Raw genomic sequence first — 15208 nt, forward strand, 5'->3', positions numbered from 1 at the left:
GTGCGTGGGAGCAGTTCTCATTTGTGCACCAGAGAGAGGAGTACAGCTGCAGAGAGCCAGGGACTAAGTAAGGCTTGTGTGGAGGACAGCAGGCTGCCTTGTTTGAGCAGAACAAACTCCTAATGCCCTAAGTATGGTATCAAAATTTCAACTTCGGGCTAAATCTCAGAACATTTCTGGGCAGCAAATCTGTCTTAAGCTGCCTCTCTGGAATACTGGAGTCTCAAAGTGTTTTGAGCACTTTTGAAATTGCTTTTTCCCCCCAGTCTTCTTTCTTTCTTGTAGTTGTCTTTTCTCTCCTGGATAATACTCAGATGTCAATTAAGCCCTTTACAAGTCACCAAGGATCTGGTACTTTAAGCTGTTGTCTTTGCATTATATTAAATTTTCTCTAACTCATTTCCTTATTTTACCCCTATGGGAAGCCCCTAAACAAGCAGTTCTTCAGTGGACAATAAAATAATTTGAATGGCAGCCATCCAATCTGGCCTTTTTCTAGATAAGTGGTTGGGGTATGCATAAGGAGCAATGAAATTTTTATTGTTCAGTTATGTGTGGTGTAGCCAAAGGAGTTTTCTTCTTCTGAATGGGGGCAGTGGTAAAAAGGTGATTTCTGCTGTACCCCCACAATTTTCCACTGGAGGTTAAAAAGAAAGGGTTCCCCCTTCAAATTTTCCATTGACTGCTTTTCTCTGCCTCCACAAAACACTTTGTTGTGCCTGCCTTGCCGTGCTGAAAATGTCAATGCTTTCATATCACCAATGTTTACAGGAGTTCAGAAAGAAAACCCTCTAATTGTTTGAGTCAAGAGGGTTGTGAAGCTGCTCTAACAGGAAAGGAAGGGCCCACATGTTCATCTCCTCTTCTCTGGAAGAAGGAAGGGTTACTGTGCCCTGTCAACCTCTGCTGCACAGACTGAGCATCCCATCCCTGCCTGTGCCTGCTTTGGGCATGGCTGGTGCTTGGAGTAGCCCAGCAGAACAGGAAATGTCCAGGCTCAGAAGGACTCCAGTTCAAATATTTGTGTTGTGCATTTTAATCAGGGAATGCTTCCCACAATGAATTCTCATCTTTGGTCACTTCTCTTAGCTTAGGTGGCACAAGAAGGTTCCTGATCTTAAAGCTTTAACAGTTCTGGCTTTGCCTTGTCCTGCATGAGGAGAAAAGTGGCTATTCCTGGCATCCCTGGCAGAAACCACGGTGGTTCAGTTGAACAGGTGATGGATAATAAACCCAGGAGCTGCACACATGCAAAGTTTTAATTTAGCCTCATCATTGTTGAGCTGACAGCTGATGACAAAATGACAACCACGCCCTGAGCTATTTCCAGTCCCATTGCAATTAAGCATGTTGGTCAGTCTAAAGGTGAAAGCTGTGTTTGAGTGCACTGAAAGCCAAAAACATAGAAAGCTAAATTAACTGGATTCTGTATGAATGCATTGCTGAGTAATATTTAATGCTATTCCCTTTTTATTCAGTCATCCAGTGGGAAAAGCATTTCCCCTCACAGGATTACTTCTTGGCTTTGCTTTCTTTTGCTGCTTGGATTTGAATATGTGTCTCTCACTTCCCAAGACACTGCTCCAGCACTTTGCTACTGAGCCTTTGCTGGGTTTCAGATGTCCCCTGTTGAAGCTGTTCAGCTTTTTATAAATGTTTATGTAAAATTAAACAAGAGTTGAGGGTAAGAACAAGTGACTGATGTGCAGCTGAGTGTATAGGATGCTGTACTGAGAAGTGGAAGATGTTGATGCTGTTGCATTTTTTTTTTTAATTATTTTTAGCAGGCAGCCAGTAAATCTGAACTCTTGTTGGTAAATGTGTGAACAATCAAACTGAAGTCATTAACATTTAGTTTGAGAAAGTGACAGTAAATGCATATGTAGTGGAACACTATTATTGCAAAAGACTGGAGAAATCACCCTGCATCTCCATCAGTTAAAACATCATAAACATCATTCCAGGAAGTACAAACATGGTTAAACTCCCTTCAGGGGAAAGAATTGGACCTTGGTTTCCCACATCCTGATCCTGACCCTGGCCTTTTGTTTCCTCTGTTATAATTGCAAATTCCTCCAGAGTAGTTTTGTTTGAACAATCCTGTAGTGAATTGAACGTGAATTTGCAAATGACTGCTCTCTGTGTGCATGTGAGGAACTGATAAGCACTCTGACAGAAAAAAAGATCCGCCCTGCTCTCCTGAGCAGCTGACATATTTTTGGGAGGAGGATGGGAATGCTCTCAGGGCAGTCAGATCACGAGTGTTTCAACAGGAGTCTCCCAAAAAAATCTCTGCTGGGTTTTTGTCCTCGGTGCAGAGCTGCACAGGTTTTGTTGTCATCAAAACCGAAACCGATACAACGATCAGACTCAGAGATGAGTGCTTTTCTGAGCTTACCTATCGCCAGTCTTTCACTTTTAGGTGACAGCATGATAATGTTAATTTTTATCATCTGTGAAAATTGATTAATCAACTCCTGTGGGCAGTGGGCTATAGCCTGAAATGAATAGTAGATTCTTGAAAATGCTGCATCATTTCTTATCTGGCGAAGGGGAGGTGTTTCTGCAGCCTTCACCTCTATAAGCCCCGTTCCTCAAAATGAAAATCAGATATGATAGGGTGGTGTTTCTTGTCAGGGGTAGAGCTGAATGTCACTGATGATGAAGAGACTGTAGCTGGTCAAACTGAGCACTGATTCTGTAAGGGAAACCTTTTAAAATAAATTCTAATTAAAATGCATTCCTAGAAATGGCTCCCTGACCTATTTGCCCCTTACAGTAAATTCTTCTGCTTCTAGATTGATATTTCTATTCAATTGGAATTGATGCAGCTTTTCCACCATGCTAGACCACCACTTTTCCCACAGAGCAGCTCTGGCTGGTGCGTGGGCGAAGCGTGGTGTCGCTGTTCCGTGCTAATCTGAAGAATGAGAGGGAATCCTCTGTGGTCTCTTACAAGCAGTGCTTTCAAGTAGGTCTGAGTGTGTGGGCTGTGTTTGGTTGAGAGAGATGAACGTGCTCTCAATGGTAGAATGACTTTAGGAAAGGGGTTTCCCTTAAGCCTGGGGTGTAGGTTAAACCTTGAGATATATATACACAGATACACATTTGTCTCCAAACCACTTAGTTCTCATTTGATTCAGAGAGCCTTTATTTGAGACTGGGATGTCCTAACCTGACAGTACAGAGATGGGCACCTTCCCTAAATATGGTGAGTAACAGCTGCATTCATTGGAAATTTCTAGTGCTGGGTCTCTTCCTAAGCCTTAGAGTCAAGTCATGAGCTTCTTTTCCCTTCTCATCTACCAAAAAGACCTCAAATCCAAAACCTAATATTTTAAAGGTTTGGGGTTTTTTTCCTAAGTGGCTTTTAAATTTCTTCCTACTGTTTATATAGAATCACTATAGCAATGTTCTTTTATTCACTTTTCCTGAATAAAGTTGGATACTGAAGAGTACAGCAATACTAAAGGATATATTGCCATGTATAATACTGACTCTATTAAACAGCTATTTTGGGGTAAATTTAGTGTTACAAAGATTCAGTGCACCTGGACTGGGTTTGACCAAAATCCCTCTTTTTGTATAAGGTTTCTGCTGAGAACTTTGGAAATTTCACCTGTTCTGTAGAGTTTGGGATGTTCCCTGAGGTACTAACCCTGCCTGGAGAAGGCACAGGATTCCCTTGGGTAGTTCTATCATTAGGACATCTATTACAAATTATTTTCTGTAATCCACATAGCATTTGAGAATGAGCTGGGTGATATTTTGCTTGTCTTGTGGCTGTAAATTGGCATGAAAGCTGCACCTCAGAAGTTTTGATGCATCCTAATGCTGACTAAGGAATACTTGGAGCTGCAGTATTACAAACTCCTTTTTCCATTCCTGTTTGTGCTGGAGCAGCTGTAGGAGCTCTAGACTCTTCTACCTCCCTCCCAAAACGAAACAAAAGTTCTCCTCTTCCCTTGGCTTGATTCTGGATTCTGAAGACATGATGATGTGCTGCTGGCAGAATCCGAATTTCTGGCAGCAGCAGTATCACATATCCCATTTCTACACATATCCAGCAGTACCACACGTATGGAAAGCAACTGAGTTGTTTAGGACTGGTCTTCCTGCCAGCCCAGCAATGCCAGTGATTTTTTTTTTTTGGCTGGTTGGATTGTTCCTACCTTTCTGTGAGCGTTTTTTTTTTTTTTTTTTTTTGTCCTGGGATCTTGAAGCTCTTTTGGAGGGCATGAATGTTACATAGAACAGAGCTGCATTCCTCTTCTAAATGAACCCTTCTTTTCTTCTTATTCTTAAATTTCCCTTCTTTTCATGCACAGCTTTTTGTAGCTAGGGCTGCCTGTGCCTTTTTTGCAGCCACGTGGCTCCTGTGCTTGGAGCAGTCTCCTTTCTGTTACTTTTTTATATTCTGCGTCCTTATACTGCAGAGATTTGATTGCAAAGTCATGGATTTGAGGCATCCTAACTTTTATCTCTTGGTTTGGATTATGAGAGGAAGTTTTGTCCTTTCCTGTCACATCGGTTTCCCTGCAGTGACATCTCTACTTAAAATTGTTCAGCAAAAACCCCACATTTTGGGCACTATCAATGAATATCATAGTTATTAATCTTGTTTTTATCCTGCAGCATTTTTCCTTTTCACTTCTGTATTTTGTCTTTTGGAAAGCTTCTTATCCGTGCTTTGGCAGTGAATAATAATAAAGAAAAACAAGATTTTTTTTTTTAACTGCATAATTTACAGTTGACATTTAACATATAAATAAATACTTCCTTCCTATCTTGCCCACCTCCAAATAATTTGTTGAGAAAATTAAAGTTGACACAGATAATGAGAAAATAGCATTGATAAGATATTAATTATTGAGGGCTTTATTTTATCAACATATTTTTTTGTTTTTTAAAAATTAATTTATGTTCTATTAACAATTTACTTCGACAGAAATTGTGTACAGTAAGTGTGCTCAAAGTACCCAGACCTGTGTACACTAATTGGCTTTAGCTGAACTGGCCATTTGCCAGGAAGAAAAGATTTCTTGAAAATGTATTAAAAATGAGGAGTCTCAGTTTTAACAGGAGAAGTAGAGAGTGTTTTGGGGTAGGCTGTGTGTGACTTTGATGACTTGGTGAGATGATATTTGCAACTTCCTCTGGTCACTTCTTATGTGACTCTTTTGCATGTTGGAATTGTGGTCGAGGTATTTTTGGCACTGAGCTCGTGTTTCGTGGCCTTTCAAACGAGGCTGTGTGCTTTAAACTCGCTTGTGCAGGTGCCTGTGTGGAGTGGCTGACATGCTAAGCCCAAATGTAAAATGTGTGTCACCTGGGGCTGAGCACGATTGTGGTGGCTTTGTGGTGACATTTGTGCAACTGATTTCTAGTTGTAGAAGGGATTTATGCTCTTTGGGGAATCATCTTCTGACTTGTAGATCTTCTTGAGATCTTCAGTCCAAAGATATTTAGAAATTTGCTGATTGGCAAAGGGAGAAATACGCCTGTAAATTGGTTTTGTCTCAGTTTCAGTTCAAGAAACAAGTGTTGTATTGATTTTGAATAAGGTCCTGTAGTTTAAAGCAGTGTTTTGCACTCACCACTGACACAAATGTGTGTGTCAGGAGGAGCATTTTCACACATCCAGTATGGAGGAGCACAGCCCACACTTAGCAAGTTGTGCATATCACAGCTCCATGGAAGGGCGTTTGGGAATTAAGTTCATTGTGAAGATCACTGCTCAGAATCTACTCTTACCTTAATCAAGGAGAATTTTACTTAATATTGAGATCAACCTAAGGTATACATCATTAAATCTTCTTGCATCACACAGGGCAGGTACCAGTTTCATTTTGGCAAGACAGAACTGAGGAAACTATCTACTCTTTATTTTGGGCTAAAATCAAGTTTCAGATTTAAAATTTTGGTTAGAAGCTGTCTTATATTGAAGTTTCAGCACTTTATCAGGAAATAACAGGGGGAGGAGCCAACTGGCAGATCTTGCTGTGTTTGTGGCTTTTTCTAGGCAGCATTTGTGTGTATGAAGCTGCATTTTCAGCAAAGGGCAGACACACACACAGTGTAATGGCTGGTTCAGGTGCTACTCTGAGAACCAATCCTAGGAATATCTAGGTGGGGGGAGATGGCAAAAATGTCCTGTTTGATTTCTTCATGCCAAAAAACTCTTGAAGGCTTTATTCTTGTTTTAGATTAGTGTCAGTGAGTGTTGTTTAGGCTCTCTTTCATCAAATGCTCTTTTATTTGTCTGGTTGTTCTTCCATTTTGATCACATTTACTGTAAATAATGCATTACTCTCTCCCACTCCTCCTACACAACAGCCACACACAAATAATATGTAACCTGTTGGCTTGTTTATCAGCAGCATTGCTGATGGTGTTTGTTCCATTTTGTTTTGGAGCTATTTTGCAATATGGGTAATGCTTAAACGAGGTGAGTTTACTCAGCCTGGCTGTGACAGGCCCTGCAGCTTTTGCAACAGAAAAACGTGTATTACTGGAAAGGTAATTTATGAGTGGGTTTATTCCCTTTGTGGATTTTGTTAGCATGTACTTTAATTTATTTGACATATTGCTGCTTTTCTGTTCTCTCTACTGGGATGATGTGTGGTGATGGTGGTGATCTGTAAAATTGAACTATCGAGTTGATCTAGGCAGGAAAACCAAAGCAAACATCTCCTTTTCCCCTTTTCTGCACTTTTTAGTCTGGCTCACCTCTGGCATTCATTTTACATTGCATTCCCATAAAATATTGCTTTGGTACAAATTAAATAGAAGTGAATTACTGAGCAAGTTTGGGTAAAATGAGCAGGGTTTGGAAATATCAGATGCTCTTAAGCTAGAACTAGACTTGGGAAAGAAAAAGAGAATGGGGCAAGAGCAGTGCAGGATTTAACATTTGCAATAAGGATGTTTGTGAAAAGCATTTTGGAAAATATTTTGAAACCCCAGTGTGATGAGTGCCTCTCTGGTTGTAATCAATTTTACAATTACAATTCTAATTTTCATTAGAATTAGTGAGTCTCATTGTCTTTCTTGAAAAATGTATTTTTTTTTCCCTCTTCACATGTATTTTTTCTATGTGGGAAATTTGTTTTTAATGTAAATTAATGCTCCAGCCAAAAAAAAGTGCATTTTTGACCTGTTCTGGGTGTATCCAGGAAACACTGAGGGCTTGGAGCCGTGATAAATTTGGTGGGTGAGCACCAAGGAAATTCTACACACTTTTTAACAAACATTTCCAATTATTGCAAAACCCCATAAATCTGTGAGCAGAACTGATGCTGTTTTACTTCAGGGTGTTCCTGTTCTTAAAAGCCTTGACAGAAAGCAGAAAATTTATGTAATTCTGAGCAATCCTTTACATGACCATTACAACCCCCTCTTTTACAGAGCCTTAATTCTTTGAAGTAGCTGAATTTTCTCCATTTTAGCTTCAGTCTGCCAGATCTAATAAAAACCTACAGCATTACACTGCATTTTATGGTTGTAAAAAACTCCTGGTTGTTCTAATAACAAACACTTGCACGGGGCACAACCGCTGGGTCGCATCTCTTTTCGTTCAGCTTCTCAAATGGAGATTTGGATTTTTAGCTGCAAAATCTGCATATGACTAAGAGTCAGGAGACCTGCACAATGTCCCCCACCCCAGCAGTATGAGCAGCAGGGCTTTTGGAGAAATGCATGTTTATGCTGCCTGGGTGTGCAGCTGGGCCATGCAGGGATGTGGCACTTGGCAGATTTTAGCAGCTTTTTTCTGTCTTTGCCTGGCTTGGCAGAGAAGGGACATGGAAAACCCGGAGCACCCTCACTGCAGCCCCAGAGAGCTCCCAGCAGGGCCCCCAAATCTGGTTCACACTGCTGAACCAGTAAAGAACTCATTTAATAACTAAATAAATACTTGTTTGTGTTCATTCACCTCTGCTTTTTTCCTTTCCAGTTTTTCAGAACAAAAACTCTTTTTTTGTTTGCTTCTTCCATGACTCTTAGCAACATGGGTCTCATATTTTCAGTAACATTTGACCTGCATCCCTTTAATGTGGGCTGCAATATTGTGCCCAGCTTGGCAAATAGATCTGAAACTGGTGAAATGTCAAAGCTCAGTGGGACAAATTAGAGCTGGAGTAACAGGCTGAATTCTGTGGTGTTCTGGGTCAATTTTGGGGTTTTTTTCTATTCTGATTTCTTTTAGTCATTTTGCTTTATTTTTTTTTGTTGTTTCAGTGGTGGTAGACAGTGTTCATTCCAAGTCAATATTTTTCAAATTCGATATTTTTAAGTTAGACACATGCAGGCCAAGTTCAGGGACTCAAAATAAGGCTTAATCCTCATTAGTCCCCAGTGTCTGCTGCTGCCATTGAAATCAATCAAATGCAGCTTTCCATACTTCAACGTGATTGTGTTATGATTAAACAGACACTCATAAAACTCAGACAAGCTGGAATCAAGTTTCACATGAAACTGAATTGACTTTTTTTTTTTTTTAAATAGGATCCTTGTAATTAGTGATTACCAGATGCAGATAGAATGTGTGAAGTTCCTGCAGGAATTGGAATTCAGAAGGGGGAGGGATGCCAAACACCTCAGATCTTCTGCTGGCAACCTTTGATTTTAAATTTCTGCCCTGCTCATAGATGAAGCAGCATGCTTTCTATAAAATGTTCAGCTGTGGTTTCACATTAAGTTGATGTTACCAATAAAGAGAGTGATTTGGAATTGAAAACTTATTTGCTTATAAGTAGCAGGTTTAGCTCTGGATGGCTCCTCGCTTCATTTCAGTGGTCACCTTGCTGTCCTTAAGACAGATCTTATGAAACCTGTCAATTTTCAGTTCTAGCAACTAGCATAATTATATTGTTTGATCTAAAGAGAAAAATGAGGCTTCTGGGCTCTTTTCCTGATGAACTAGAGGTGTCTGAGGAGCCATAGCCAGGGCTGTCACCAGCCTGGAGCACAGGAGCAGAAAGATTCCTCTGGATGAGGTGAGGTTGGCTCACTCGTTGTACAATCTCTTCTCCCACTTGAGATGGAGAGGTGCTGCTTGCCTTTTTCGTGTTCACAGTTTAAATTCAAAACCTTCAGTTTCAAGGGATTATCTTGATGTGGACTGCTACTGTAGCAGTTCTTTTCTCTGGGAGCTTGGTTTGGGATTTTTTTGTCTCCCTTCTCTTTGGAAATGCAGTCCTGGAGAGGAACTTGCCTGACCAGAAGGGAGCTTGTAGAGAGCTTGAACAAGACACTCGTGCTCAATAACTTACATGTGGCTCCTTTTCTCTTCTCTCCAAGTGATTTAGATCAGAGTCATTACTCAAATTCTCTTAATTTTGGAGCAATAGTTTTACTGGGCACTTCCATTAAGCATAGGAATTTTTTGGACAATGTGAGGACATGCTTGAATTCTAGAGTATGAAATTTAATTTATTCTTTAAGGATGATTAATAAAAGCCTTTTTTGCAACCCTTCCAATGTTCCTGCTACTGCTGCCAGCTTTGTTCCTTGGGTAGATGTTTGTCACCACAGCCAGAGATTTTTGTTGCTCCTGCCCTTGCAGAACTGTCCCTGACACAGTGATGGACTTAGAGGATGATGCTGGGAAGGAGGAAGTAGATTCCTGGCTTGCTTGTCAACCATTTGCAGTTTATGAAGAATAAAATAGAAATACAAGACACTGTTATCTGTCTCATTGTAATTGGATACTTAACTTTTTCTTCTTGGATTGTTGATTTTTTCTTTTCTTCCCTGTTCCTAAGAGATTCACTGTGAGGAGCTCAAAATGAAGAAGAAAGATGCAGAGGATTGCATGGAACTGTGCCCCTATGAGTGTGTCGAGATGGAAAGGTACCATGTTGATGTTACATGCAAAAACTTCTTTGTTAAACATTTTTGGGCACCTGCAGTTTCACAAGGTAGTATTAGTTCTTCTGATAATACTGAGAGTATTAAATAGTGCAGTGTGTGCCCTCTCCCTTTCAGCTGAGGCTGCCTGGCAGCCACCACAGACAGGGAACTGACCTGACTCACAGGGCTGGTTGTCCCCTGTCAGCTACTGTATGTTACATTTCCTGGCTGCATTTCCAAATGGTTTTCATCTGTCTGTCCTGCTTGTGCTGTTAGTAGATCACTGCAAATACCTCAGCTCTGTGTGGGAGACGTGGACTCAAATGAATCATGGGCTTGTTTTCCTCCAAAGGTTGAGCCCAGCTCAGCAAGGCATTGCTGAAGCATCCCCATCCTGGCCCAGGCTGAAGCAGGAGGCAGAATGGGCTGATTGGAAAAGAGAGTCGTGATGTCAAGGACCAGTTAAGAATGTCAGCTCTGTGCAATTGCACTGCATCAGAGTCCCAGCTTTCCAGAGGAACAAGCCACATGTAGGATGTGAACAGACTTGTGGGGCTCCAGCTGAATGTGCAGGGCAAGCAGCCAGTCCAGAAGGGGCCAGGGAGGGACACCATTCCATAAAGGCACCTACTGAGGCCAGGGAAGTGCCCTGAAAGGGGAACAAGCTCTTCTAGGCATTGATCTCCACAGAAAAAGAGTGAGCACTTGAAAACATGTAGATTTGCCTCCCTTCGTGTCTTTGGAGCTTTCAGTTCTTTCAACACGTTCCTGCCACCTCCCCACAGCTTTTGTGCCTTTCAGTGGGGGACATCATCTGCTCAGACAGCACGTGCTGCCTGGTGGCTCTGCTTGGCCAGGCTTTCCAGCTGATTGATTTTCATGGCAAAAATCAATTCCCTTTCCACTGTTGATCCACATGCAGCTACGTGAGGCCTTGGGGATGAGTCTGGGTGACAGTGCCCCACTTGCTGTCTCTCCAGGGAGACAGTTGTCTGCAACTCACTCACGGCTCATTTGAAACCTGAGCAAGTTGATGGAAATAATTTAATTGGCTTTCCTGAGGTTTGAACACAGCCCGAATGCTGTCCATCAGGAAGACAGTCAATGTCTTGGTGGTATAATTAAGTAGGAAATCCAAGTGCAGGGGGGATAATGCTCTTTTCCTGATGTACAAGCTGTGCAGGGTACAGGAGTGAGGCAGCAGCATGAAAACTTCCCAAGGGACAGGAATATCCAGGCATGGAGGGAGCAGCACCAAGTGATAAATAACATCATTTAATGCAAACTAACAGCCACGGTCGTCTTGCATGTTGCAAATTTCCTGAGGGGAGCAGTCAAACACTGAGAGCCATGAGTGCCTGTATATCAGTAGCTGTTCTTCTCCTCACTGAGCTGGGATGGATTATAGGTGCAGCTTCACTTAATCACTGCACCTCCCTCCCTTTTTTTTTTTTTTTTCTCGTTTTTAGAGAGAACCAGATGTGTTTCCATTAAGAACATGCCTCCCTTTTGTTGTCATTTGTGTAATTCTTAAAATTAAGCAAAAGTATTAGGGAATAATTGTTTCTGCTCACATTAACAGCACACAGCTTCTCCAGATGTGGCATTTGACAGCCCAACAGCTGCTGGCTATTAAATGTGCCTTAAAAGGCCCATTCTTTGTCGTAAAGGGAACAGAAGTGTAGGGACGTTTATGGGGTGAGAGGCAGATGTTTTGGCTACATCAGATTTGAGGGAAAGTTTTAAGTGGTTTCTCTGCTATGGTCACAGTGCATGTTTTAACCCCTATCATGCACCTTATGGAGCTCTCTTCTTGGCACTGGGGTGAGGTTATTCCTAATCCCACACTGACCTGTGGGACATCTCACTCTGAAGACAGCACAGTTGTGCCAGGGACATCTCACCTGATGCTTGGTTTGCTTTCCAGCTATACTCTTGAAATACTGAATATATTTTAGGGAGTGAAACTCAAAATATTAACCTAGAAACCATCTGAAATAATGTGTTGCCTTTTTTTTTTTTCCTAAACTCTCTTTTTAAGAATCTATTCATAATCATCAAAGGCAGGTGTTCTTTTTGTGTTTGTCCCTTCACAGTATGCTTTATGCCCAATAAACTGTTTTTTATGGTGGTACATGTGAGGTGGAACATGGAATAAGTGGAGCTCAATTTCAAAAGTTCTGGCTCAAATTCCCAAGACTAAACTTTGAGTGGAGTGTTGAGTACTGGAATAGCACCACTGGTCCTTAGGGAGCTGCACCACTTTTTAACTATTCTCTATCAGCTCAGAGTCTGCTGAATTTCTAAGAGCTTATGAGGCTGCAAATTTTTTTTTCTGTTACAAAAGTCTTTTAGTCTTCTTGGCAAAACTTTATTCTTCCTATTGCTTATTGGACTGGCAATTCTTTTGCTATTATTTAGTCTTATCTGGAGAAGATCTTAATATAAAAATCCCAATGCATTTGCATGAAAAGGAATCTAAGAATTCTACAAAACTGAATTAAAAGGGAGCAAAATGACATGGAACATAAGAGAATAGGCTCGTTTTACAGATAAAGTGTCATTTTTAAGAATTATATCTCTATTTTTATTCCTAAATTAAGTCTATTTCTAGTACAAGTTAGATTAGATATTCTGTAATTCAATCTGATTCTCCCCCTTATTCTACAGGCCTTTTTATCTGAAATGAAGTCTATTATCATAAATAGGGGAAATATTAGCTGAAACAATTTCTCTTGAAATTTGCCACATTTTTAATTTATCTGATGAGTTCATTCTCTGTAATTCAAATGCAGAAATTTCTTTCTTTCCATAAATTTGCTCCTAGGCTTGGCCAAGCAAGAATCCTACATCCCAAATGCCCACCCAAGGGGATGAAGCACATGTTTTGCCATTAAACTCTGGAATTCATTTCCCATCAAAATATGACTCCATGGTGTTGGAGTCTGGCTGTAAATCCTGGTTTAAAGCCTTTTTTCACAATTGTTTATGGTGTGTATTTGTGCTTTCACCACCACAAGAGAATGACCCCTTCACACCAGCCTTGAAATTAATATTTAAAGTAGAATTATATGGCTTTGGTATTAATATTGTGCAATAAATGCCTCGAGACATCTTGTAGGTATGTCCATTGTTACCATGTAACTGCTATGAGTGAAGGAATAATGCCAGTGAAAAACAGGGAAAACCAAGAGATGCAAACCTGAGACTCTTAGGGAGCTTGTACCTGCTTATTTGACAAACTGGTATTTCTCAGCCTTCAATCTATGCTGCTCAACCCAAAATATGGGGCTGATCATGTTCTGGCTCTCAGCTTAAAAATGGAATTTCTGTCAAAAATATGCAACCATTTATAAATAAACAATCCTTATTACTTAGAGCATTATACTATTAAAAGTAATAGCAATAATTATAAATAGACCAGCAGAGCCTAGAAACTGAAGTGGTGCAAAGATGTACCATGGGGCAAGAAGTGAAAACCATTTTAAAGGCAGCAAGCTGAACACGTGGGAGAAATGAAAACACCTTTAATGGAGTGCACAGTGAAGTTCTGCATGGATATGACAACTTGAAAACCAAAAGGGACATGCCAAATCTTTTGTTCTTGGAGGACATGGCTTTTCAGATAGGAAAATGAATATGAAAATTGTGAGGAAGGTTGGGCTCTCTTCTTTCCCTGCAAGTTGGTAAAACTTATGCTGGGCCAGCTTCCTTCATTGCATCTGTACCTTCTGCTTCCATGTAAAAGACCTTAATTTTTTTAAAAAAAGAAGGAAATTTTGCAACTAACTAAAAGTATACAAAGGAGAGTTAAAACTCAAATCTTGTATTATCTCCTGCAGTAATCACAGCTTGCTATGTGTAGCTTTTATATCTTTGTGTCCTTTAGAAAGCTTTAGCACATAGAAGCGATACACTTTGTTTTCTACAACCACAGAAAAATGCTTTTAATATTTTCTGAAAAGTTTTAATGGTGCAGAGCCTGTACCTGTGAATTCCAGGAAACCAAAAGCAGTTTTGAAAATGCTCTGTGCAGAATCTGAATGCTGTGTGCCCTCTAGAGCTCTCTGGGGGAAGCTCTGATAGCTCGTCTTGCTTTGGGATAGCTCCTAATCACGAGTGCCTTGATGTTTTCAAGCATCTGATGTATCTGTGTGCTCTGAAAGTCCAGATTCTAAATCAGATCTACACATCAGATATGATTAATGTTCTAGCTCACCATAAATGTATCCTTCTGATTATCAACGTGGCTGATAATAAAATGCAGATAAATGCAGTAATAGTTTCTCAGTCTAAAAACTTGCTGACTTCCATGATAATCGTCAATCACATGGATATTACAGAGCAGAAATGGGTTTGTAGAGATCTGAGCCTTTTGTAGTTGTCTTTCTTTCACCCAGGCACAGCTGGGCCCTGCTCTTGCCCAGGTAAGTCCAGAAAGAAGAATGCAGAGAGGAAAGGGTAAGAGCAGCCAGAGGTGAATATCATTTACAGCTACAACATCAAATTGTGGGGAGCAGAGCAGAGGAATGAACATTTCCTGGCTGAAAGAAGAAATTAAGAGCCAACCCCCCTGTTTATGGGGTATTTCTCAGCTTGGTTCATGCTCTGACCTCAGGAGGTTGTGGTCACACATCTCCACTTGCTGTGGCTGAACCAGCAGCAGAGCTGAGTGCAGCCTGCCCGAGAATTTGCTGCTGCACTCCTGCCAGATTGCTGCTCATCTTTTACTGTCCCCAGGGCTGCACCTAGGCATTGCTCCTTTATCCTGAGTATTTTTTCCTTAGGCTGAGCTGCTTTATTTATCTTAGAATAGTTTAGAAGCAGTGGCTACTTGGCCCAGGCTGGGGGAGTAGTGCTGGTAGCTGGGGGTGGTAAATGGCAGCAGCAAGTGGCTGCTTCCGTGCTGTGGCTTTTCAGTTCTTGTGAGCAGCCTCAGAAGCAGCCAGGGCTCTGCACAAGGTATGTGCACCTCTGTTACACAGAGAGCATCCAGAATTGGAGCCATCTCAGCTAGCATCGAGAATTGGAGTCCAAATGGGCTGAAGGTGCTCTTTTCCAGGGAAATGCACTTTAGAGTGCAGAGTGCTTGCTCTGGCTTCTGCCTGAGATCTGAGAACCTCAGCACAATTGCTTAGAAAAAGTGCCACTTGCCCTGACTTATCCAGGATTTTGCAACATTTAGCCAGAGAGAGAAGGGCTGGATTTCTTTTGCCAGGTTGGTTGCTTTACTCCTGCAGTTTTTCTCCTTGAGTTGCCACGTGGTGCCTGTGCTCCTGCTGGGGCTCACCTGCCACCCACACACAGCTGAGGCTCTGGAAAGTGCCACCAGCTCTCAGAGCAGCTGCAGCCTCCT

At 41.2% G+C, this 15208-nt stretch overlaps 1 protein-coding gene across 5 annotated transcripts in view; it reads left to right on the plus strand.

Moving 5' to 3' along the window:
* Nucleotides 1-15208, plus strand: part of TNIP3 (TNFAIP3 interacting protein 3) — a 56147-nt gene that overhangs the window by 13074 nt on the left and 27865 nt on the right. For 4 of the 5 annotated variants that reach the window (XM_088164215.1, XM_088164217.1, XM_088164216.1 and 1 more), the window contains one exon: nt 9765-9852. The exons of the other annotated variant lie outside the window; for it this stretch is intronic. In XM_088164215.1, coding sequence (XP_088020341.1) covers nt 9788-9852 — 65 coding nt within the window. In that variant the 5' untranslated portion in view covers nt 9765-9787. The remainder of the gene's footprint in view (nt 1-9764; nt 9853-15208) is intronic. 5 annotated transcript variants of the gene reach the window in all.

The sequence above is a fragment of the Sturnus vulgaris genome, chromosome 4 (genome assembly GCF_052056855.1).
Source record: "Sturnus vulgaris isolate bStuVul1 chromosome 4, bStuVul1.hap1, whole genome shotgun sequence".
NCBI classification, from domain to species: Eukaryota; Metazoa; Chordata; class Aves; order Passeriformes; family Sturnidae; genus Sturnus; species Sturnus vulgaris.